This window comes from Schistocerca gregaria, chromosome 4 (assembly GCF_023897955.1).
Source record: "Schistocerca gregaria isolate iqSchGreg1 chromosome 4, iqSchGreg1.2, whole genome shotgun sequence".
Classification (NCBI taxonomy): Eukaryota; Metazoa; Arthropoda; class Insecta; order Orthoptera; family Acrididae; genus Schistocerca; species Schistocerca gregaria.
In genome coordinates this window covers 514,582,249-514,602,953 of record NC_064923.1, presented here as the reverse complement: position 1 = coordinate 514,602,953, position 20,705 = coordinate 514,582,249, and the positions used below count along the sequence as shown (strand labels likewise).

Here is a 20,705-nt window from a genome sequence, read left to right as displayed (position 1 = left end):
AAATTAAAAAAAAAATCTCATGGCACTACTGTAAAAACAAACTACTACTACTACTAGAATATGCAAGCACACCAACATTACAGTTACTGAAAACTGAAGTAAGTGTTTGTATATAGCTGTCGCCAGAACCGTGTGTGAAGTGCAAGGACTGGAAGATGACAATTGTTTGCAATGTATGTGAGCTTGGAAAGTCGAAGTATAAATGTCCGGAATGTCTGATTTCTTAGTAAGTATTTACTCTGTCTGATACGTAGGCTATTATTGTAATGTGGAAGCCCATTTTTTGCATTTTGCACCATGAATATATTCTTTAGGATTTACGCCCTACTTCTGTTTTTTCTTTTATACACTTCTGAAATACTCCCATGAGCTCAGAGCTAATGGCGAACTACATAGTGCTTGATTCGTCTCGAGACCGGAATCTTAAATAAATATCACCCCTAGCCATAACAAAAACTATTTTCAGTTATATTTTGCTGAAATTGAAGGAGATTGTGTAGATATATTTTCAAAGTCCGGATTTTTTACCATCTTAACAGCAGTCGCATTATAGAATTATAGGCCTATATATTGTTTCCAGTTTCTGTTGCAACAACAGAACTTCAATCCTGGATTAAAGTCCACTGTTAAGCCAGCTACATCATTGTGGTTTTAGTCATCACACCATGGTGAAGGCTTGGACTTTTAGAAAATTTGTACATAAGGGAAAGAGTATTGAAAGTAGAATACATTTTCCATTAATACCATAGATGGTACATTGTATTGTAATACATATTTCAGTTGTTCTCTTGACTGCTGGAAGACTCACAAATCTTCAACAACATGTAAGCCTGTAGTATACAGACAGGTACAGCGTCGTCTTAATTTGGTAAGTGCAGCGGAAGAAAATGCTGAATCCACGTCAGAAGATGCTGTTGCCAAGGAGAAACTACAAGCGTTAGGTATACATTGCTGTTTTTTACATAGTAGTATTTAGTGATACAGTAGTCCCGTATATAGTTCATCTACTTGTAAGAATGTGTAAATGGCAAAGCTAGAGAGAGAGAGAGAGAGAGAGAGAGAGAGAGAGAGAGAGAGAGAGTGTGCAGTTTTATTTACGTAATGGGCACCAGTTTACTTCCCACTAAAATTAATGTTCACTTTCATTAACTTTAGTTTCTTTTTCTTTTGTATCCAAGCATTAATGTGATATGTCTAGCAAATGTAAGTAAATTGCAGTGAAGCTTCAATTATACCACATTGTAATATCATGTATGTACTGCTATATCTAACAAAAATCTAATTACAGGTTAGGATTTAGAGGTCTGTTAAATGAATTATGAAAATGTAGCTTTCACTTGGACCCAAAAAAATTCCACATTGCAACCAATATTCTCTCTACTGAGACTGAATTTGATCCTGTCCAGTGAAGCTACCTGGTCACATACACCAGATCTAGGTGGAAAAAGTAGTTAATTGTTGGCTGTTTTTACTGGCCACTTGATTCTGCTGTGGCAGTTTTACAGTCATTGACAGCCAGTCTACAGTCAGTAGTATGGAAGTACCCACATTGTGCAATATTAATTGGAGGAGACTCTAAACTACAGAATATAAACTATTCATTGAAGGGGGTACAGGCACACAGTCTTCCGAAGTTCTCTTGAACACAGTTTCCCAAAAACTGTCTTGAGCAGCTAGTTCTACAGCCCACACACAATGGAAATATTTTAGACCTTATAGCTACAAACAGGCCTGATTGGTGGTATCAGTATGGAGACAGGTATTAGTGATCATGATGTCATTATAGCAACTTTGGTAACTAAAGTTAATGGAGTTGATAAAGTAGCCTACGAGAGTATTTCTGCTGGAAAGAGCAGATAGACAGTTATTAGCATCCAACTTGGATGTATGATGGAATCGGAGGGTAAATCTTAAACGGATTGTAAATCATATTCTGCGGAAATATGTGCCTAGTATGTGGAGTAAGGACAAGAAAGACCCACTGTAGTCAACAACAAAATTCAAATAATGCTGGGAATTGAAGACTGTTACACTCTCGGTTCAAAAGAAAAAGCGTGACTGACGACAGGCGAAAGTTAACAGAAATTCATCAGTCTTTAAAAAGATTGATGTGTGAACCTTTAAACAACTACCACCATCGTTCATTGGCAATAGATCTGCTGAACTCAACAAAAATCTGGTCCCACATAAAATCACTAAGTGGGTCTAAGGCTTCTATCCACTCACCCATTTACTAGTTTAGTGTAGCAGTAGGAGATAGGAAAAGTAAAGATAAAGTTTTAAACTTTGCAGTTAAGAAATGATTCATGCAGGAGAATCGTACAAAGGTAACGTTGTTTGACCATCGCGCAGTCTCTCGTATGAGAAGAGATTGAGAAGGTCCAAAGAAGAGTAGCACGATTTGTGACAGGTACATTTAGCCATCGTGAGAGGGTTACAGATCTCATAGAAAGTTTGAAGTAGGACACACTTGCAGATAGACGACGTGCTAAACAGAAGGGGCTGCTCACTAAATTCTGAAGTCAAATCTTCACAAAGGATGTAGAGCATATATTATTACCACCAACTTTCAAATCGCGTAATGATCATCATTCAAAGATAAGGGAAATAAGAGCTTGTACCGAGGCATTCAGGCAGTCATATTTCCCTTGCACGGTCTGCGAGTGGAACAGATGGGGGGGGGGATATGACTTTGGTGCGAATTGTGCCCTCCGCCACACACCGCTAGGTGGCTAACGGAGTATATATGTAGATGTAGATGAAGGACTTAGTAATAAGCATCACTGGCATAGACAAATAACAGAAAGAGTTGAAAACAGATAAATCACCAGGTCTGGATGGAGTCCCAATATGGTTTTACAAAGAGTTCTCTGCGGCATTAGCTCCTTACCTAGCTTGCATTTATTGTGAATCTCTTGCACAGCACAAAGTCCCAAGTTATTGGAAAAAAGTGCAGGTAACTCCAGTATATAAGATGGTTAGAAGAATCATCATCATCATTTAAGACTGATTATGCCTTTCAGCATTCAATCTGGAGCACAGCCCCCCTTATAAAATTCCTCCATGATCCCCTATTCAATGCTAACATTGGTGCCTCGTCTGATGTTAAACCTATTACTTCAAAATCATTCTTAACCGAATCCAGGTACCTTCTCCTTGGTCTGCCCCGACTCCTCCTACCCTCTACTGCTGAACCCATGAGTCTCTTGGGTAACCTTGCTTCTCCCATGCGTGTAACATGACCCCACCATCTAAGCCTGTTCACCCTGACTGCTACATCTATAGAGTTCATTGCCAGTTTTTCTTTGATTTCCTCATTGTGGACATCCTCCTGCCATTGTTCCCATCTACTAGTACCTGCAATCATCCTAGCTACTTTCATATCCGTAACCTCAACCTTGCTGATAAGGTAACCTGAATCCACCCAGCTTTCGCTCCCATACAACAAAGTTGGTCGAAAGATTGAATGGTGCACGGATAACTTAGTCTTGGCACTGACTTCCTTCTTGCAGAAGAGAGAAGATCGTAGCTGAGCGCTCACTGCATTAGCTTCGCTACACCTCGCTTCCAGTTCTTTCACTATGTTGCCATCCTGTGAGAATATGCATCCTAAGTACTTGAAACCGTCCACCTGTTCTAACTTTGTTCCTCCTATTTGGCACTCAATCCGTTTATATTTCTTTCCCACTGACATTACCTTCGTTTTGGAGATGCTAATCTGCATACCATAGTCCTTACATTTCTGATCTAGCTCTGAAATATTACTCTGCAAGCTTTCAATCGAATTTGCCATCACAACTAAGTCATCCGCATATGCAAGACTGCTTATTTTGTGTTCACATGTCTTAATCTCGCCCGGCCAGTCTGTCGTTTCCAACATATGATCCATAAATAGTATGAACAACAGTGGAGACAGGCTACAGCCTTGTCTTACCCCTGAAACTACTCTGAACAATGAACTCAATTTACCGTCAACTCTAACTGCTGCCTGACTATCTATGAAAATACCTTTAATTGCTTGCAAAAGTTTGCCTCCTATTCCATAATCTCGTAGAACAGACAATAACTTCCTCCTAGAAACCCGGTCATATGCCTTTTCTAGATCTCTAAAGCATAGGTACAATTCCCTGTTCCACTCGTAACACTTCTCCATTATTTGTCGTAAGGTAAAGATCTGGTCTTGACAACCTCTAAGAGGCCTAAACCCACACTGATTTTCATCCAATTGGTCCTCAACTAATACTCGCACTGTCCTTTCTCCAATACCTGAGAAGATTTTACCTGCAATGCTGATTAAAGAGATACCTCTGTAGTTGTTACAATCTTTTCTGTTTACATGTTTAAAGATTGATGTGATTACTGCTTTTGTCCAGTCTGATGGAACCTGTCCCGACTCCCAGGCCATTTCAGTTATCCTGTGTAGCCATTTAAGGCCTGACATTCCACTGTATTTGATGAGTTCCGACTTAATTTCATCCACCCCAGCTGCTTTATTGCACCTCAGTCTATTGACCATTTTCTCCATTTCCTCAAATGTGATCCTATTTCCATCATCATTCCTATCCCCTTCTACCTCGAAATCTGAAACATTGCTGATCGTATTTTCACCTACATTGAGCAACTCTTCAAAATATTCCCTCCATCTGCCCAAGGCATCCACAGGATTCACCAGCAGTTTTCCTGACCTGTCCAAAATACTTGTCATTTCCTTCTTACCTCCCTTTGGAAGACTGCTAATTACACTCCAGAATGGTTTTCCAGCAGCTTGACCCAAGGTCTCCAATTTGTTTCCAAAGTCCTCCCAAGATTTCTTCTTGGATGCTGCAATTATCTGTTTGGCTTTGTTTCTTTCTTCAACATAACTTTCTCTGTCTACCTGAGCTCTAGTATGTAGCCATTTTTGATACGTCTTCTTTTTCCTTTTACATGCTGCCTTGACTGTGTCATTCCATCAAGCTGTTTGCTTCATCCTACTTTTACACACTACTGTTCCCAGACGTTCTTCAGCCACTTCTAGTACTGTCCCCCTGTACCTTGTCCATTCCTTTTCCAATGACTGACTACATTCAACTAACTGGTACCTTTCTGAGATTGCTTTTATGTACTTGTGCCTGATTTCCTTATCCTGAAGTTTCTCCACTCTTATCCTCCTACATATGAACCTGACCTCCTGCACTTTCGGCCTCACAATCCCAATTTCACTGCAGATTAAATAATGATCAGTTTCATCGAAGAATCCCCTGAATACACGTGTGTCCCTCACAGCCTTCCTGAATTCCAGATTTGTTATTATATAGTCAATGACAGAACTGGTTCCCCTGCTTTCCCAAGTATACCGGTGAATGTTCTTATATTTAAAAAGGAGTTTGTGATTACTAAGCCCATACTGGCACAGAAATCCAAGAGTTGTATCCCATTTCTGTTGGCCTCCATATCCTCTCCAAATTTACCCATAACCTTTTCATACCCTTCTGTTCGATTTCCAATCCTGGCGTTAAAATCACCCATGAGCAGAACACTGTCCTTGTCCTTTACTCTAACAACTACATCACTGAGTGCCTCATAAAAACTATCCGTCTTGTCTTGATCTGCCCCTTCACAATGCGAATATACTGACACAATCCTAATTTTCTTGCTAGACACTGTCATATCTATCTACATCAGTCGTTCGTTTACATACCTTATTGCAACTACACTGGGTTCCATTTCTTTCCTGATGTAAAGCCCTACACCCCCTTGTGCTATTCCTGCTTTGACTCCTGACAGGTAGACCTTGTATTCTCCTCTTCTTTCTCACCCTTTACCCGAATGTCACTAACAGCTAAAACGTCCAGCCCCATCTTACTTGCAGCCTCTGCCAGCTCTACCTTCTTACCAGAGTAGCCCCCATTGATATTAATAGCTCCCCATCTCATTGCCATTTGCTTGCCAAGTCGTATCTTAGGAGTCCCTGGTTTGTCAGTTAGAGGTGGGACTCCGTCACCTCCAAAGGTCCGAGGCATTTTGCTCTGATTGTTGCCAGCATCATATTTATAGTAGAGGAATGGGCCCAGAAAATTACAGACCAATACCGCTACTTTGGTTGGCTCCAGAATCCTTGAACATACTCTGTTTGAATATAATAAACTTTCTTGAGACTGAGAAGCTTTATATCCACAAATCGGCATATGTTTAGAAAGCATAATTCGTGCAAAACTCAGCTTGCCCTTTTCTCACATAATATACTGCAAACTATGGATGAAGGGCAACAGGCAGATGTTATATTTCTAGATATCCGGAAGGTGTTTGACACAGTGCCCCACTGCAGGCTGTTAACAAAGGTATGAACGTATGGAATAAGTTCACAGATGAGTGAGTGGCTCGAAGACTTCTAAGCAATAGAACACAGTATATTGCCTACTGGACAGTGAGTGTTCATCAGAGACAAGGGTATAATCAAGAGTGCCACAGGGAAGTGTGATAGGATCAGTGCTGTTCTTTATACACATAAATGATTTGGCAGACAGAGTGGGCAGCAATCTGTGATTGTTTGCTGGTGATGCTCTTGTGTACGATACAGTACATCTGTCTTAAAATTCACCCATTTGTTTCTAACCCAATGCGATGCTTTGAATGTCAAAGATTTGGCCATACCAGTATGGGAATTAAAGGGAGGGATACATGTGGCAATTTTAGAGACTCAGCTCACAAATCGGGCAATTCTTATATACTTCCTCCGAAATGTGTAAACTACTTCAGGGATCACCCAGTGTGGAGCAGAATGTAATGTTTAAAGTGAGGGAAGGAAAAGTCAGGAGTTGAAAGTCAGAGACACACACACTATGGTGAAGCTAAGAAAGCTTTCAAAGCTATGTGACCTCCATTTTTGCTACTTCTTTTGCATCAGCCCTTAAGACGTCAATTGCCAAGTGTTATGCCCATACACGAACTAAGATGACAGATTTAAATATGAGCGCTTGTACTTGCCAGTGTACCTGTGGGGGAGGAGAGAGAGGGGGGGGGGGGGGGGGGGGACACTTGGTAACAAAAGTTACTCAGAAGCAGTCAGCAATGGGCACCACCTAAGCCACATACCACTGCCGACCATCAGAAGCCTATTAAACTGTCCCCTCAACCCAAGCAACCACCTCCTCCCATAAGAAAGAAAACCGTTATTCGGAAAGTAGTTCCAAGTCAAAGAAAGTGGTAGTTTAACCTTTGGATCGGCAAGCTTTCTCCCTATTTGATGGGGACTGTGCTCTTGAGAGTATGGACTTCTAACCGGAGGAACCGGAGAGCCAGGAACCGGCTAACGTTCCCCCTGACCTACCCGGTAAATTGTCACCTCCGAGTGAGAAAGAGAAGAGCTACAATTGCTAAACAATGTCTTCTGCAGGGACTTCTCGTATTGTAGTGGAATTTAAATGGATGTTACATTTGGAAGCATTACAGCTCCTGGTCCAGGAGAAACCATTCTGCATCTGCTTACAAGAAACACATCTTGAAGTCACCGACACACCAGCATTGTAGGGTTACCATGCCTATGGGAAGAATGATATTATTGGAGACAGGGATAAAGGTGAAGTGGCTGATGTCATTGATGACAGATGCCATTCCTCTTACCGTGACCATACAAGCAATTGCCATGACAGTCCTAGTGCCCTTTAATGTAACAGTGTGTTTATTGTAACTTCCACCTAATGATGCTTTGGATGCAGACATGTTGACAGAACTCTTCCTGGCACTGCCACGCCCATCCCCCCCCCCCCTCCCCCTTCTTGTCCAGGGGTTAGAATAGGCCAGAGGTATTCCTGCCTGTCATACGAGGTGACTAAAAAGAGTTTCACACGTTTCAGCCATTATGTTATGGACCCCTGTAGGGTTTCACCTCCATTTTTCAAAATTTTCCTGAAGAGCGAGCCAATTGGGGAAGGGCCACTTACAAGGTGCATGTTGTCCATCATGCATTGAGAACCTTAGCCCATTTTCTCGTAGTCTCATTGCAGTCCTGCCCATTCTCCATCTCTTGATTGAGAACACCTTCTTGGGTGCATTTTCCACCATGCACTGTCAATTTCTGCATCGACGATGACCATGGACTTCCTTGCACCTGATATCCAGCACATTGTGGTGGGACCACCACGTACCCTGTTGGTTGTAGCCCCCTGAACACACAGGTATCTCTCTGCTGATGCCTGCGCCATTAACTCCCCACGTATGCCAAGGGTAGATGGCCATCCTGCCAGGTGGCGTTTGGTGCGGCTGGGTGGCACCTAGTTGGAGTAGATGGCATCAGGGTGGATGACACCCAATGAAGCATAGTCCATCATCTCTTGCTGGTGGTGAAATACTAGCAGTCTCTTAAGCAATCACGACCTCAATTCAACGCACAGAAGTACAACCCCAAATCGTTACCCACCCTGGCCACACCATATGAAGAAAGTCAGGTTAAGGATGGCAGCGGATCTTATTCACTCCGGTACCTTGTGTATTCGAGAGCTGATGGGAATCTTTCATGACGATGAAGCCTCAGTTTTTTGTTGAGCATTTAGAGGACAAGTTCAGGGAGGTGGAGGGCTTGTCCAAAATGAGATCTGGGTCAGTCTTGATCAAAACGGCATCCTCTGTCTACCGTTTCTTCATTGTCAGCGTTGTCTTTTGGTACCATGAGACTCTGTTATACCAAGAGGAAAGGCGTGTCGATCTTAGAGCATGAGATATGATGACCTTAAGCCATTGACAACACACAACAGTCACGGTAGCTCCTGATTCCAGAATAGCAGCAGTAGTTAGGATCTACGAACTATCCCCTCTTGACCAGGTCCGCAAAACTTAGCTCGGAACGAGATCCCTTCAAACCAAATTGTCATAATGATCGTCTATAAAGGCTTCGTACAACGAGAAGAAATGTTACAGTTTATGGACTAATAACAGATACGACCAAACTGTCTTGTCTCTTCTGCTTTATTTAACATAACTTAACTCCGTGCACAGTTTCATTCGCATTCACCACTCATTCACCGAAACCCTTTGATTAACAGTTTTGGTTGCTTGGCACCAACAGTCAATGATAATGATACAGCTTTTCTCCTTTTTATAAACTGAAGCCTGCACTCCGTGATATAATAATAATAAAAAAAAAAAAAAAGTCTCAATACCGCGTCCCTCGTGAGATGCGAATAGACTTATCCCGGAATTGACCGCCCTGTAGGTGTACTCAGTTTAATGACCACATTTCGTTATCCGCTATTTCTCGTAGCTGAATGTCCATTTGTTAGTCTGATTATGCACTGTAGCTATTTAAAATTCGCCCCTCTATTTTCACAACGCACAATTAGCACTTCTTTACTTGTTGGTTTTTTTTTTAATTATTTTTTTTTTCCCCCTAAGAGTAAACAGAAAAAAAGACGCCGTATCATCGGCTTAGTCGATATAAAGCAAAACACCTTAATATGCCCAATTTTACCTCTTCTTATAGGATTGGCTACCTTACTCATTAATTTACTACATATTGTTTCCAATAACACTAAACAGGTATCGCCGTCATATTTTAATGGTATTCAAAAGCATGTTACTATTATTATGACCGACCAAATCGTAACAAATCGCGCGGCGTTCGTTTTTAATGATAACTTTACGTTATTCAAGTTCTGTTACAGCTATCTTGACTCGTAATGTTACATCTGCCCAGTCACGGGAGTTACTCGTTTGTGATAAGCTGGGGGATGTTTTCTTTCCATAGCTCCCCATGAGAGCTTAAATATGGTCCAGAGTATCATATTTCACAAATACCTTCTTTTGCAGTCCGACGATAAGCTGCATGCCAGTTTTAGAGCGGCGAGGTGTACATTTCGTCTGGCATGTCCACCGTGGTCCGAAGGATAATCTGTTTGCCACTCGTGCGTTCATCTTGGCCTTTAAGTGAGATACATTGCCCGCGAAGCTCAAGGTGATGGTCTACCGGTGTGATGTAAAGCCCTATCTCCCTTCCCCGATGCGGTGCTTTAAGTGCTGGAAGTTAGCCCTGTATCTTCCCACTGTACTTCCAGCGTCACACTTCAAGATTGCAGACGCCCATCACATCCCAATACTCCATGTGCCCCGCCTACCATCTGTGTCGACTGCGGAGAGCACCATTTGCCTTGCTCGCCTCACTGCAGGATTCTCTCGAAAGAAAGGAAAATCTTAGAGTACAAGACCCTGGACCGACAAACCTACACTGAGGCTAAGAGAAAAATTGAACACTTGCATCCTGTGCATATGACATCATCTTATGCCACCGCTACAACAGTTCTGGCATCATCAGCTCCATCAACCCACGTGATCTCTCAGAGCCGGAATATTACACCTGCCCCCTTGATGGTGGGGGGGCATTTCCTTCCGTGTTCCTCCTGCACCACCTACCTCGGAAGCAACACCGCCCCCAACCATCAGCAACATCCACCCCCACTTCTAAGCCGGAGAAGCATAAGTTTTCCCTGGCTTCTCTCGCTAGGAAGGGGTCCCTTGGGTCACTCCCTTCCCAGGTTTCTTCTGGTGGGAAAGATGACACCTGCCAGCGGCTGAAGAGCCCAAAAGCAGCTGATTGTAGGGCTTAAAGCTCATCATCCTGGAGGCTGAGCCAGTGAAGTCCTCCCAGCCAGGGAAACCCAAGGAGCAGCAAGAGAAATCCAAAAAGAACCCCCCCCCCCCCCCCCCCAAGACCAAGGAAATTGCGGTGGCACCCACACCACTGATACCTACAAACTCTGCTGCTGAGGATGGGGTGGAGATTTTGGCGTCCGCTGAGGACCTAGATTTTGCTAGACCGTCAGACACAATGGATATAGACTGCTCAGGCAATAAATTGGTGGCACCAGGTTACTCCGAGGTGTAAACTGCCTCATTGAATGTTCCATGCCTACCCAGTCTCACAATGTCATCCTCCAGTGGTATTGAGGCGATTTTTTTTTTTTTTTTTTTTTTCCACCGCCTGGCTGAGCTACGACAACTGTTAAGCTTTACACATGCCATCTGCATTGCACTCCAGAAAACCTGGTTCCCAGCAATGCGGACCCCTGCCCTCTGCGGCTATAAGGGATATTACAGGAACTATAGCAACTATAATCTTGAGTGTCAGGTGGAGTTTGCATTTATGTCCTAAACTCGGCCTGTAGTGAACATGTACCCCTTCAAAACCCTCTTGAAGCTGTGGCTTTCAGAATAAGGATGACACAGGAAATAACTGTCTGCAATGTATATCTTCCTCCAGATGGTGCAGTAACCTTGAATGTATTAGCTGCACTGATTGATCAACTCCCTAAACCTTTCCTACTTCTGGGAGATTTCAATGCCTATAACCCCTTTTGGGGTGGTACCATGCTTACTGGCCAAGGCAGAGATGTTGAAGCTTTACTGTCGCAATTTGACCTCTGCCACTTAAATACTGGGTCCACCACACATTTCAGTGTGGCTCATGGTACTTATTCGGTCATTGATTTATCAATTTGCAGCCCAGAACTTCTCCCATTAGATCCACTGGAGGGCACATGATGACCCGTGTGGTAGTGACCACTTCCCCATCTTCCTGCCACTGCCCCTGCATCAGGCACACGGACGCCTGCCCAGATGGGCTTTGAACAAGGCGGACTGGGGAACTTTCACCTCTGCCATCACTGCTGAATCTCCCCCACATGGTAACATCGATGTGATAGTTAAGCAGGTGACTAGCACAATTGTTTCTGCGGCAGAAAACGTGATCCCTTGGTCTTTGGGTGCCTGAGAGGCAGTCCCTTGGTGGTCACTGGAAGTCGCTGAAACAGTTAAGGAGCATTGGCGAGCTCTGCAGCGGCATAAGCGGCACCCTTCCATGGAGAACCTCATAGCCTTTAAACAGCTCCATGCCCTTGTTCGCTACCTTATCAAACAACGGAAGGAGGAGTGTTGGGAGAGATAAGTCTCCACCATTGGGTGCCACACGTCCCCTTCCCAAGTCTGGGCATAGATCAAATGTCTTTTTGGGTACCAGGCCCCAACAGCTGTCTCCAGTGTTACCATAAATGGCTAGCTATGTACCGATGCAAATGCGATTGCCAAACACTTTGCTTGAGCCTCTGCATTGGAGAATTACCCCCCAGTCTTTTGCACACTCAAACGATGGCTGGAAGGGAATGTCCTCTCATTCACTACGTGCTGCAGTGAATCCTATAACACCCCATTTACAGGGTGGGAGCTCCTCAGTGCCCTTGCATATTGCCCCAACACAGCTCCTGAGCCAGATGGGATCCACAGCCAGATGATTAAACACCTCTCATCTGACTGCAAGTGACATCTTCTCGTCATCTTCAACCAGCTCTGGTGCGATGGCGAGAGAGCACCATCATTCCGGTGCTAAAACCCGGTAAAAACCCGCTTGATGTGGATAGCTATCAGCCCATCAGCCTGACCAACGTTCTTTGTAAGCTGCTGGAACGTATAGTATGTCGGCGGTTGGGTTGGGTTCTGGAATCACGTGGCTTGCTGGCTCTATGTCAGGGCGGCTTCCGCCAGGCTCCCTCCACCACTGATAATCTTGTGTCCACCAAAACAGCCTTTTTCAGATGGCAACACTAGATTGCCGTCTTTTTTGACTTACATAAAGCATACTACATGACTTGGTGACATCATATCCTTGCCACATTGTATGAGTGGGGTCTCCAGGGACAACTCCAGATTTCTATCCAAAACTTTCTGTCGCTCCGTACTTTCCATGCCCTAGTTGGTGATTCCCATAATTCCATTCATATCCAGGAGAATGGAGTCCTGCAGGGCGCTGTATTGAGTGTTTCTATTTTTAGTGGCCAATAACGGTCTAGCGGCAGCTGCTGGGCCCTCCATCTCACCTTCTCTGTATGCAGACGACTTCTGCATTTCGTACTGCTGCCCCAATACTGTTATTGCTGAGTGGCACCTCTAGGGAGCCATCCAATAGGCACAGTCATGGGCTCTAGCCCACGGCTTCCAGTTTCAGCCGCAAAGTCGTGTGTTGTGCACTTCTGTCGGCTTCGTACCATTCATCTGGAACCCGCACTTCACCTTAATGATGGTCCACTCACTGTAATGGAGACAGCAATTCCTAGAACTGGTTTTTGACACTTGATTGGCTTGGTTCCCTCATCTTCGTCAGCTTAAGCAGAAGTGCTGGCAGCACCTCAGTGCCTTCTGTTGCCTAAGCAACACTAATTGGGTTGCAGATCGCTGTACGCTGCTGCAGCTCTAAAGAGCCCTTGTCCAATCCCAAACTGACTATGGGAGTGTGGTTTATGGTTAGGAAGTGCCTTCAGCATTGCATTCACTCGACCCTGTGCACCACAGTGGGGTTCAATTAGCGACAGGAGCTTTTAGGACAAGTCCGGTGACCTGTGTACTGGTGGAGGCAGGCATCCGTCCACTGCAGATCAGATGTGCACAACTGCTGGCCAGTTACGCAGCACACATACATAGTTCCCCTGAGTATCCGAATTATCGTCTCCTTTTCGCACCCGCCACAGTCCATCTCCTGCATCAGTAGCCCACATCGGGGCTACCGATTGCGGTTCGCGTGCGGTCTCTTCTCTCCGAACTAGAGTCCTTCCCGGTACCACCTCTACTTGTGGTCTGTTCACGTACGCCTCCATGGTACACGCCTCAGCCCGCAGCTTCGTCTGGACCTTTTGCATGGCCCTAAGTACTCTGTTAACCCTGCCACTCTCCGCTGTCACTTCCTCTCGATTCTTGACGTGTTCCGGGGTTCTGAAGTGGTTTACACCGACGGCTCAATGGCTGATGGTTATGTAGGCTTTGCGTATGTTCATGGAGGACATATTGAGCAGCACTCCTTGCCAGTTGGCTGCAGTGTTTTCACTGCAGAGCTGGCGGCCATATCTCATGCTCTTGAGTACATCCGCTCATGCCCTGGTGAGTCATTTCTCCTGTGTACTGACTCATTGAGCAGCCTACAAGCTATCGACCAGTGCTACCCTTGCCACCCCCTGGTAGTGTCCATTCAGGAGTAGTCCCGTTCTATGGTGTTTGTGTGGACCCCAGGACACGTCTGAATCCCCAGCAACAAACTTGCTGACAGGCTGGCCAAACAGGTGAGACGGAAACCGCTTCTGGAGATAGTAATCTCCAAAGCTGACCTGCGTTCTGTCTTACACTGCAGGGTTTTCCGGCTCTGAGAGACGGAATGGCATAACAGCACGCACAACAAACGGTGTGACATTAAGGAGACTATGAATGTGTGAAAGTCTTCGATGCAGGCCTCTCTCAGGGAATCAGTTGTCCTCTGCCGGCTCTGCATTGGCCATACATGGCTAACGCATGGTTACCTACTCCATCGCGAGGACCCACCTCAGTGTTGCTGTAGCTCCCAAATGACAGTCATTCACCTCTTGCTGGACTGCCGACTTTTTGCCACTCTGCAGCAGGCTTTCAACTGTCCCAGCACACTATCTTCGGCGTTGGGCGACAATGCCTCCACAGCAGCTTTAGTTTTACATTTTATCCGTGAGAGTGGGTTTTATACTTCTATGTAGGTTTTAGCATATGTCCTTTGTCCCTCTGTGTCCTCCACCCTAGTGCTTTTAGGGTGGTGGTTTTAATGTGTTTCAGAGTGGCTGGCTTTCCCTTTTTATTCTATTGGTTGGCCAGCCACTGTAATGTGCTTTCATGTTTTACTCTCTTCTGTTTCTAGCGTCTCTCTGTTGTTTTCTTGTCCTCTTTTGTTCTTTTTAGTGTTGGTTGCCTTCCCTTCGTTCCTGTGGCTCTCCCTTTTCTTCTGTTTTGTGTTATGTGTTTCATCCGTTTTCTTCTCACACTTGTGGCATTGTTTTGTTAGGAACAAGGGACTGATAATCTTATAGTTTGGTCCCTTCTGTCCTCTTTTAAACCAACCAATCAAACAACCAAACATTCTTCCTTTTGGGAGACTTCAATGCACACAGTGTGCTGTTGGGCTCAGCTACCCCTTGTTACAAGGTTCGGATGATCGAGCGACTCGTCCATTCTGAGAATATCTGCCTTCTGAACATGGGTCAGATGATACACTTTTCCACACCCACAGGGCCTTCTTCAGCCATAGGCCTTTGTTTTTGTTCCTTAGCTATTGCAGACGCCATTCAGTGGGAAGTGGCTACAGATTTACATTCTAGTGACCACTTCCCAGTGTGGATACATCTGCCGGCTAGGGCGGTGGCTGACAGGAGACCACGAAGTTGGACGATACAAAGGGCAAATTGGTTGCAGTACATTCGACAGGCTAGTTTTGAATAAAAGCATTGTGCACAGGGGATGGTGGCTCATATCACTTGTGTCTATGATTAAAGTTATATCTAAAAATTTCTTATAGCTCATTGTGGCTCTCAGGATATCCATGCCAGTAATAATTGACTCCCGTGATTGTTTTAAATTTACATGTTGGCCTTTCTTGAAATCTACCAAAAATAAGACGTAAATAGTGCCATAATTTCACATATCTATGTAACTTAACAATCTCTTGTATGTTTATAGTGTATTCTAAGTTTGTCCGTTTGTTTGTTAGTATGGGATACTAAATTATCAGTCATATCAGTTTGGAAAAGCTTGAAAAATGTATAAACTTCATTATAAATAATGTTTGGATATCTTGTGAGACTGGGTGAAACTTCTGTGTTATGATTTTGCTTAGATGGTTTTGTTTTAGAGGCCAGTTTTTTATTTCATTTTGAAAGTTTGTGTTTTGCTAAGAACACCTCAGTTTCTGAACTTATTTCTTCCTCACTCTCGTTTTCGTCATCCTGTTCTGTGTTAGTAAATAAAGTGAAAGTGAAAATGGTACAAACCTTCAAAATTCTCAGGAAAAAATCAAGTATTAACACAAGCAGGCGCGCAGGGTCTGGAGTGCCCACTACCGCTTTCCCTGTGAAACAACACAATACTGTGGGCTCTTGAGTCGTGGAGGGAGGGTAGTAGAGGGGGGGAGGGGCGGCAGCTGAACAAATACCTAGAGCTGCCATGTCACAGGGCTATGTGTTACACTACAGCACTAAGAAATTCTGCAATGTGGTACTCGATCCCCCATTGCACCCACTCAAAGGTTAATAAATTAGACCTGGATAAATTGAAAGGACTAGAGGATGTTGAGTGTTCCAAAGGGAACATTAAGAAAAAGTTAAATGAAAGGAGTACATGGAAAGAAGAATAAGGCAGAATTTTTTTTGTATAACGCGGTAGATATTGAATTTAATTGAGGAAGGAAGAAAATAGCAAAGTGCAGCAAATGAAGCAGACAGTAGAGAAGACCGATATCTAAAAATGTATGTGGCACACTTGAAGCAGGGCTGGCTAGAGAATAAATGCAGAGTTGTAGAAGCATGAATGACTATACAAAAATTAACTAAAGACTTTGAAAGTAGAAGAAGCATCCGTATGAGCATAAAAAGCCAAAATTTTAAGTTGGTCATAAGAGAAAATGAAAGTAAGATGGGGCCGTGATATTGCAAAAAGAGTTCACAGAACACTGAAAGACCTAACCTGAACCAAAGTACCTCAGGTACTTAATTTTCTCTCAGAATTATTATGATCCTTGAGAGAATCCACGTGGTATGTAAGATATACAGGTTCCCACAGACACCCAGGAGAATGCAATAACGCCAATACCAAAGAAGGCATGCAATTGGAGATGTGTGTGTCAACGAACTATCAGTGTAACAATTCATACCTGCAAAATAGTAACATGAATTATGTAGAGGAGGATGGAACGAATGGCAGAAATTTACCTCAGGGGATATGTAAGTTTGGTTTCCAAAGCGATATAGAATCACCTATTTTAGAAAATAGACTGAAGGAAGTCAAACCGGGATTTATAGCAGTTTTGAGCTTAGATAAAAGGTTTTGTTTGACAGTGTTAGATGGCGTAAACTCTACAATGTGTTACAGATTGCAGTTAGATTAGGACAACACAAAAGGGAGGCAGTAATTGAGAAGGAAGTGAGACAGGGATGTATTAATCGCCTGTGTTAATAAAACTGTAAGTAGAGCAAGCAGTACATGAAACAAGAAATTTCTAAAAGGGAGAAGAAATAATAACTTTGAGGTTTGCTGATATTGTAATTGTCAGAAGTGGCAAAGTATTTGGAAGATACTTGGAATGAAATGGCTAGTTGCTGAAAAGAGTTGTAGAACGAATCAACAAAAGTAAAAACAAGGGTTAATGGAGTATAATGAGATTAAAGCAGGCAATGCTGAGGAAATAAAGATTAGAAAGTCAGACACTAAACGTAGTAGATAGGTTTTGCTATATTTGGGAAGCAAAATAACTTATGACTGAAGTAGGAAAAGGTATCAAATTTGGGCAGGCTACACCAAGAAAACCATCTCTGAAAAAGAGAAACTTGTTACAATCTAATATAAGTAATTGTTATGAAGTCTGTTGTGACAGTATTTACCCTATACAGAAGTGAAAAAGGAGTGATAAAAAGCACAGACAAAAGGAGGATAGAAGCTTTCGAAATGTGGTCATAACACCAACAACAATCACAATCTACTAGTGGGGCAGTTGAGGCTATTAAGTGGGCACTACAGAAGGTTGGAATGTGTGCTCTACCCTGTAGCACTTATTTCTTCACGATTTGTAATGATGAAACACCAATAAGTACATTCCTTTTGTCAAAGTCAGCATCTATTTAGGGAGTTGCAGGAAATACTTTATTGACAATTTAAAAATTTTTCTCGCATTTGATTTAAAGCCAGTACTCACCATTCTTTTGTTTGGCCAACATCAGGATGGAAGCACCCTGTATCAGGTCACAGAGCACATCCTGCGACACAGGCTTTCTGATTGTGTCCTCTGCTCAGACACTCTGCCGTTCAAAGTCTCTGTGCGCTGTAAACTGCCCATCCCTTAGTGCAATGGGTCCAGGAAAACTGTCACTTGTTCACTCTTGATGGAGCCACTATGATGTTTATGTGGGTTCCTGGTCGTGTCGGTCTGCCAGGAAACAAGGTTGCTGACACTGCTGCCAAGGCTGCAGTCCTCATACCTCAGCCCCTTAGTTTCTCTGTTGTGTTGCCTGACATGTGGTGGTGTCACTTTGGCATCGGCATTGATCCCCTCTTCGTGGGAATAAGCTCCAGATCATTAAGGCTCTATCATTGGCTTGGACAACCTCTTCTCGGCCCTCCCACCACAAGGAGGTCATTTTAATTACACTATGCGTTGGGCACTGCCTTTTTAGCCATTGCCATTTGTAAAGTAGCACTCCCCCCACCACTTTGTGCACATTGTGCCCAAGTTTAACTGTTTGCCATTTCCCGATAGAATTCCCATTTTTTAACTGCTTACATTCCTGCTTGGGTTTGCCATCTTAGTTATTGGCCATTTTAGCAAGCGGCACTTGGGCTGTAGACTGCATTTTACTTTTTATCTGTCGTAGCAATATGGCAAAGGCCATTTAATATTTAGTTCTGGACCTCTATTTCTGTGCACTCTGAATCAGACCTTTCTCCATGTCCCTTTTTTTAGCTGTATTCTCATGTTGATTGGGGTTGATGTGCAATCACTTTTTAATTCCTGTCTTCGTGTTCCATAGTTTTGACTTGGGCACATATGACCCCAGTTGTTTTTGCGCCCTTTCTCTTAACTTGATTCTCAGCCTGTTATGGCATGACTCTCCCACTATGTCTACCTGATAAATCCTCGGACTCTGTTTAATCATTGACTTGTGTTGTCCCTTTGAATGACGTGTGACAAATACGCCACCCCATCGTGTGTCCCATGTATCCTGTATTTTTATATATATAATCTGTTAAATCTTCTTTTCCTCGCCCTGGCACCTGGACACTTTGCTAAGAAATGCATTTTTCCCCCCTCTTTCAGAAAGTGTAGCTATTTAAATTTCTTTATTATGAAGACTATAAATATAGCATACTACTGTACATTATTGTTGGATGTAAATGCTGTCTGTGAGGAAATAATAGTGGGAACCAATTACTGATCTTCTGCTTCTCCAGAAGAGGTGCAGTTGCATCAGCAGCCTTAACTATGAAACTCACTGGGTACCTACTGAATGTGTTTCAAAGGAACCTAATTTATCCCTGTGTGACGTGCATATGTTGGGGCTCTTACAGGAATAAGAAGTGTCTAGTGGACAAAAATTCAGTGACAGTGGAACAGTTAAACAGAAAATTTGCAGTTGGCTCTTGGAATGTCCCTCACCTTTCTTTGATGAAGGGTCAAGAAGTTGCCTGAAAATGTATTTCTATGAAAGAAAACTACAAAAAAAAAACACTTTGTTATATCAGTCACAACTATATTTGGAAAAAAGGTTTAATTTTATATGGTTTTTATATTGTGGTTGCTATGATACTGAATACTTCTCTACATTTATATACTGCAGTGATGATTGTTTGAACAACAGATTACATATAACTAAATTAAATACTATTATTGTAATTATCTTTCAGCGGAATCGGATGAACTCAAAGATGTTCTGAAAAATCATGAATTAAGAGAGATGTTAATAGCAATTGATAAGTCTAAATTTCCTTCACAAGCAATACAGGCAGCAATGATGGAACCTATGTTTGTGGAATTTGCTGACATTTGCCTGAAAATTGTTGAGCCACCAGCAGAATGAAAAGCCTATTTGTATACTCAGAATGCTTTTTTTCCATGTAACATTTGTGTGTGCTGCATTAAGTTCTTTATATGAAAATATTGTTGTGTATGTGAAAAATTATTTATTTAAGGTTGTTGTGATGTAATTATCTTGCCACAAACATCATTTTATAAATTTGTTATACATTAAAAATGCTTCGTTTTAGTAGCAGAACAAATGTATTGACTGTGGCATAATATTTATGTTGCTGTTGCTTAAATTTCTAATGAATAAACACATTTTCTAGCTAATAGTATCAAGAATGCAGAATAAGACGACAAGAACTTACTTGTTGTTTCTGGTGCAAATAAGCCAGTCTTTAGTCATAGGGCACCATACATGTGACCACTGTCCCACTCCAAATAATTTTTGTTATCCATATATGTAAGTGGAAAAATATATAAATGTAGGTAGGCATAGTTTCATTTCTGTAACTAAAAAGTGTAAAATTAGCAAAAGTTCTCATTGTTTGTCATTGTGCATAGCAAGCTAGTTTCAAATGGCGCTTAACTGTTTTCAGTTGCAGTACCTTAGATCTGTTATGTCAGACATGATTACTATCAATTAAATATCTGCAATGACAGTGCCATTAATATTAGACACTCATGTATGCCAAAAGTACCAATACTGTTCTTTCAAAGCAGATTATTTTGATCACCTGGAACTGTTCATGTAAAATAATAGCTCCTTCCAACCCCAAATACTTTTTTGCTTTACTCTGTATTTTAAGGCAAATAAGTGAACCACTCCAGTAAAATCTATTTGTTTGTCATATTCAGTGTTCCTGTTTGATAAATGTATGAAGAATGTTTTCAGAATTAATGGAATTTTTGGTGCACTTTAAGTTGAAATAAAGATGTGTGCATTCTCCCAAAATAATGTCATTGTAATGTAATTCTTGTGTGAACTATCTGCAAAGTAAGAAAGAATTATGTTTAATCAGTATGCTGAAAAGAAAGCAGTACAAATTTATAGATACTATTGAACCAGTTAAAAAGTGAGTGTTCTGGGTCATCTGGAAATGGAACAGCTGCATGAAAATGGTTTGGGACTCATTCAGGGCGAAGTCGTAATTAAAAGTTAATTCCTAAT

At 42.6% G+C, this 20,705-nt stretch overlaps 1 protein-coding gene across 1 annotated transcript; it reads left to right on the top strand.

The window, feature by feature from the left end:
- Positions 1–96: 96 nt before the first annotated feature.
- On the top strand, positions 97–20,468 carry LOC126266908 (zinc finger HIT domain-containing protein 3). The gene is made up of 3 exons (XM_049971585.1): positions 97–226; positions 781–941; positions 19,420–20,468. The coding sequence occupies exons 1-3, from the start codon at positions 156–158 to the stop codon at positions 19,590–19,592; spliced, it is 405 nt and encodes a 134-aa protein (XP_049827542.1). The 5' UTR covers positions 97–155; the 3' UTR covers positions 19,593–20,468.
- The last annotated feature ends 237 nt before the right edge of the window (positions 20,469–20,705 follow it).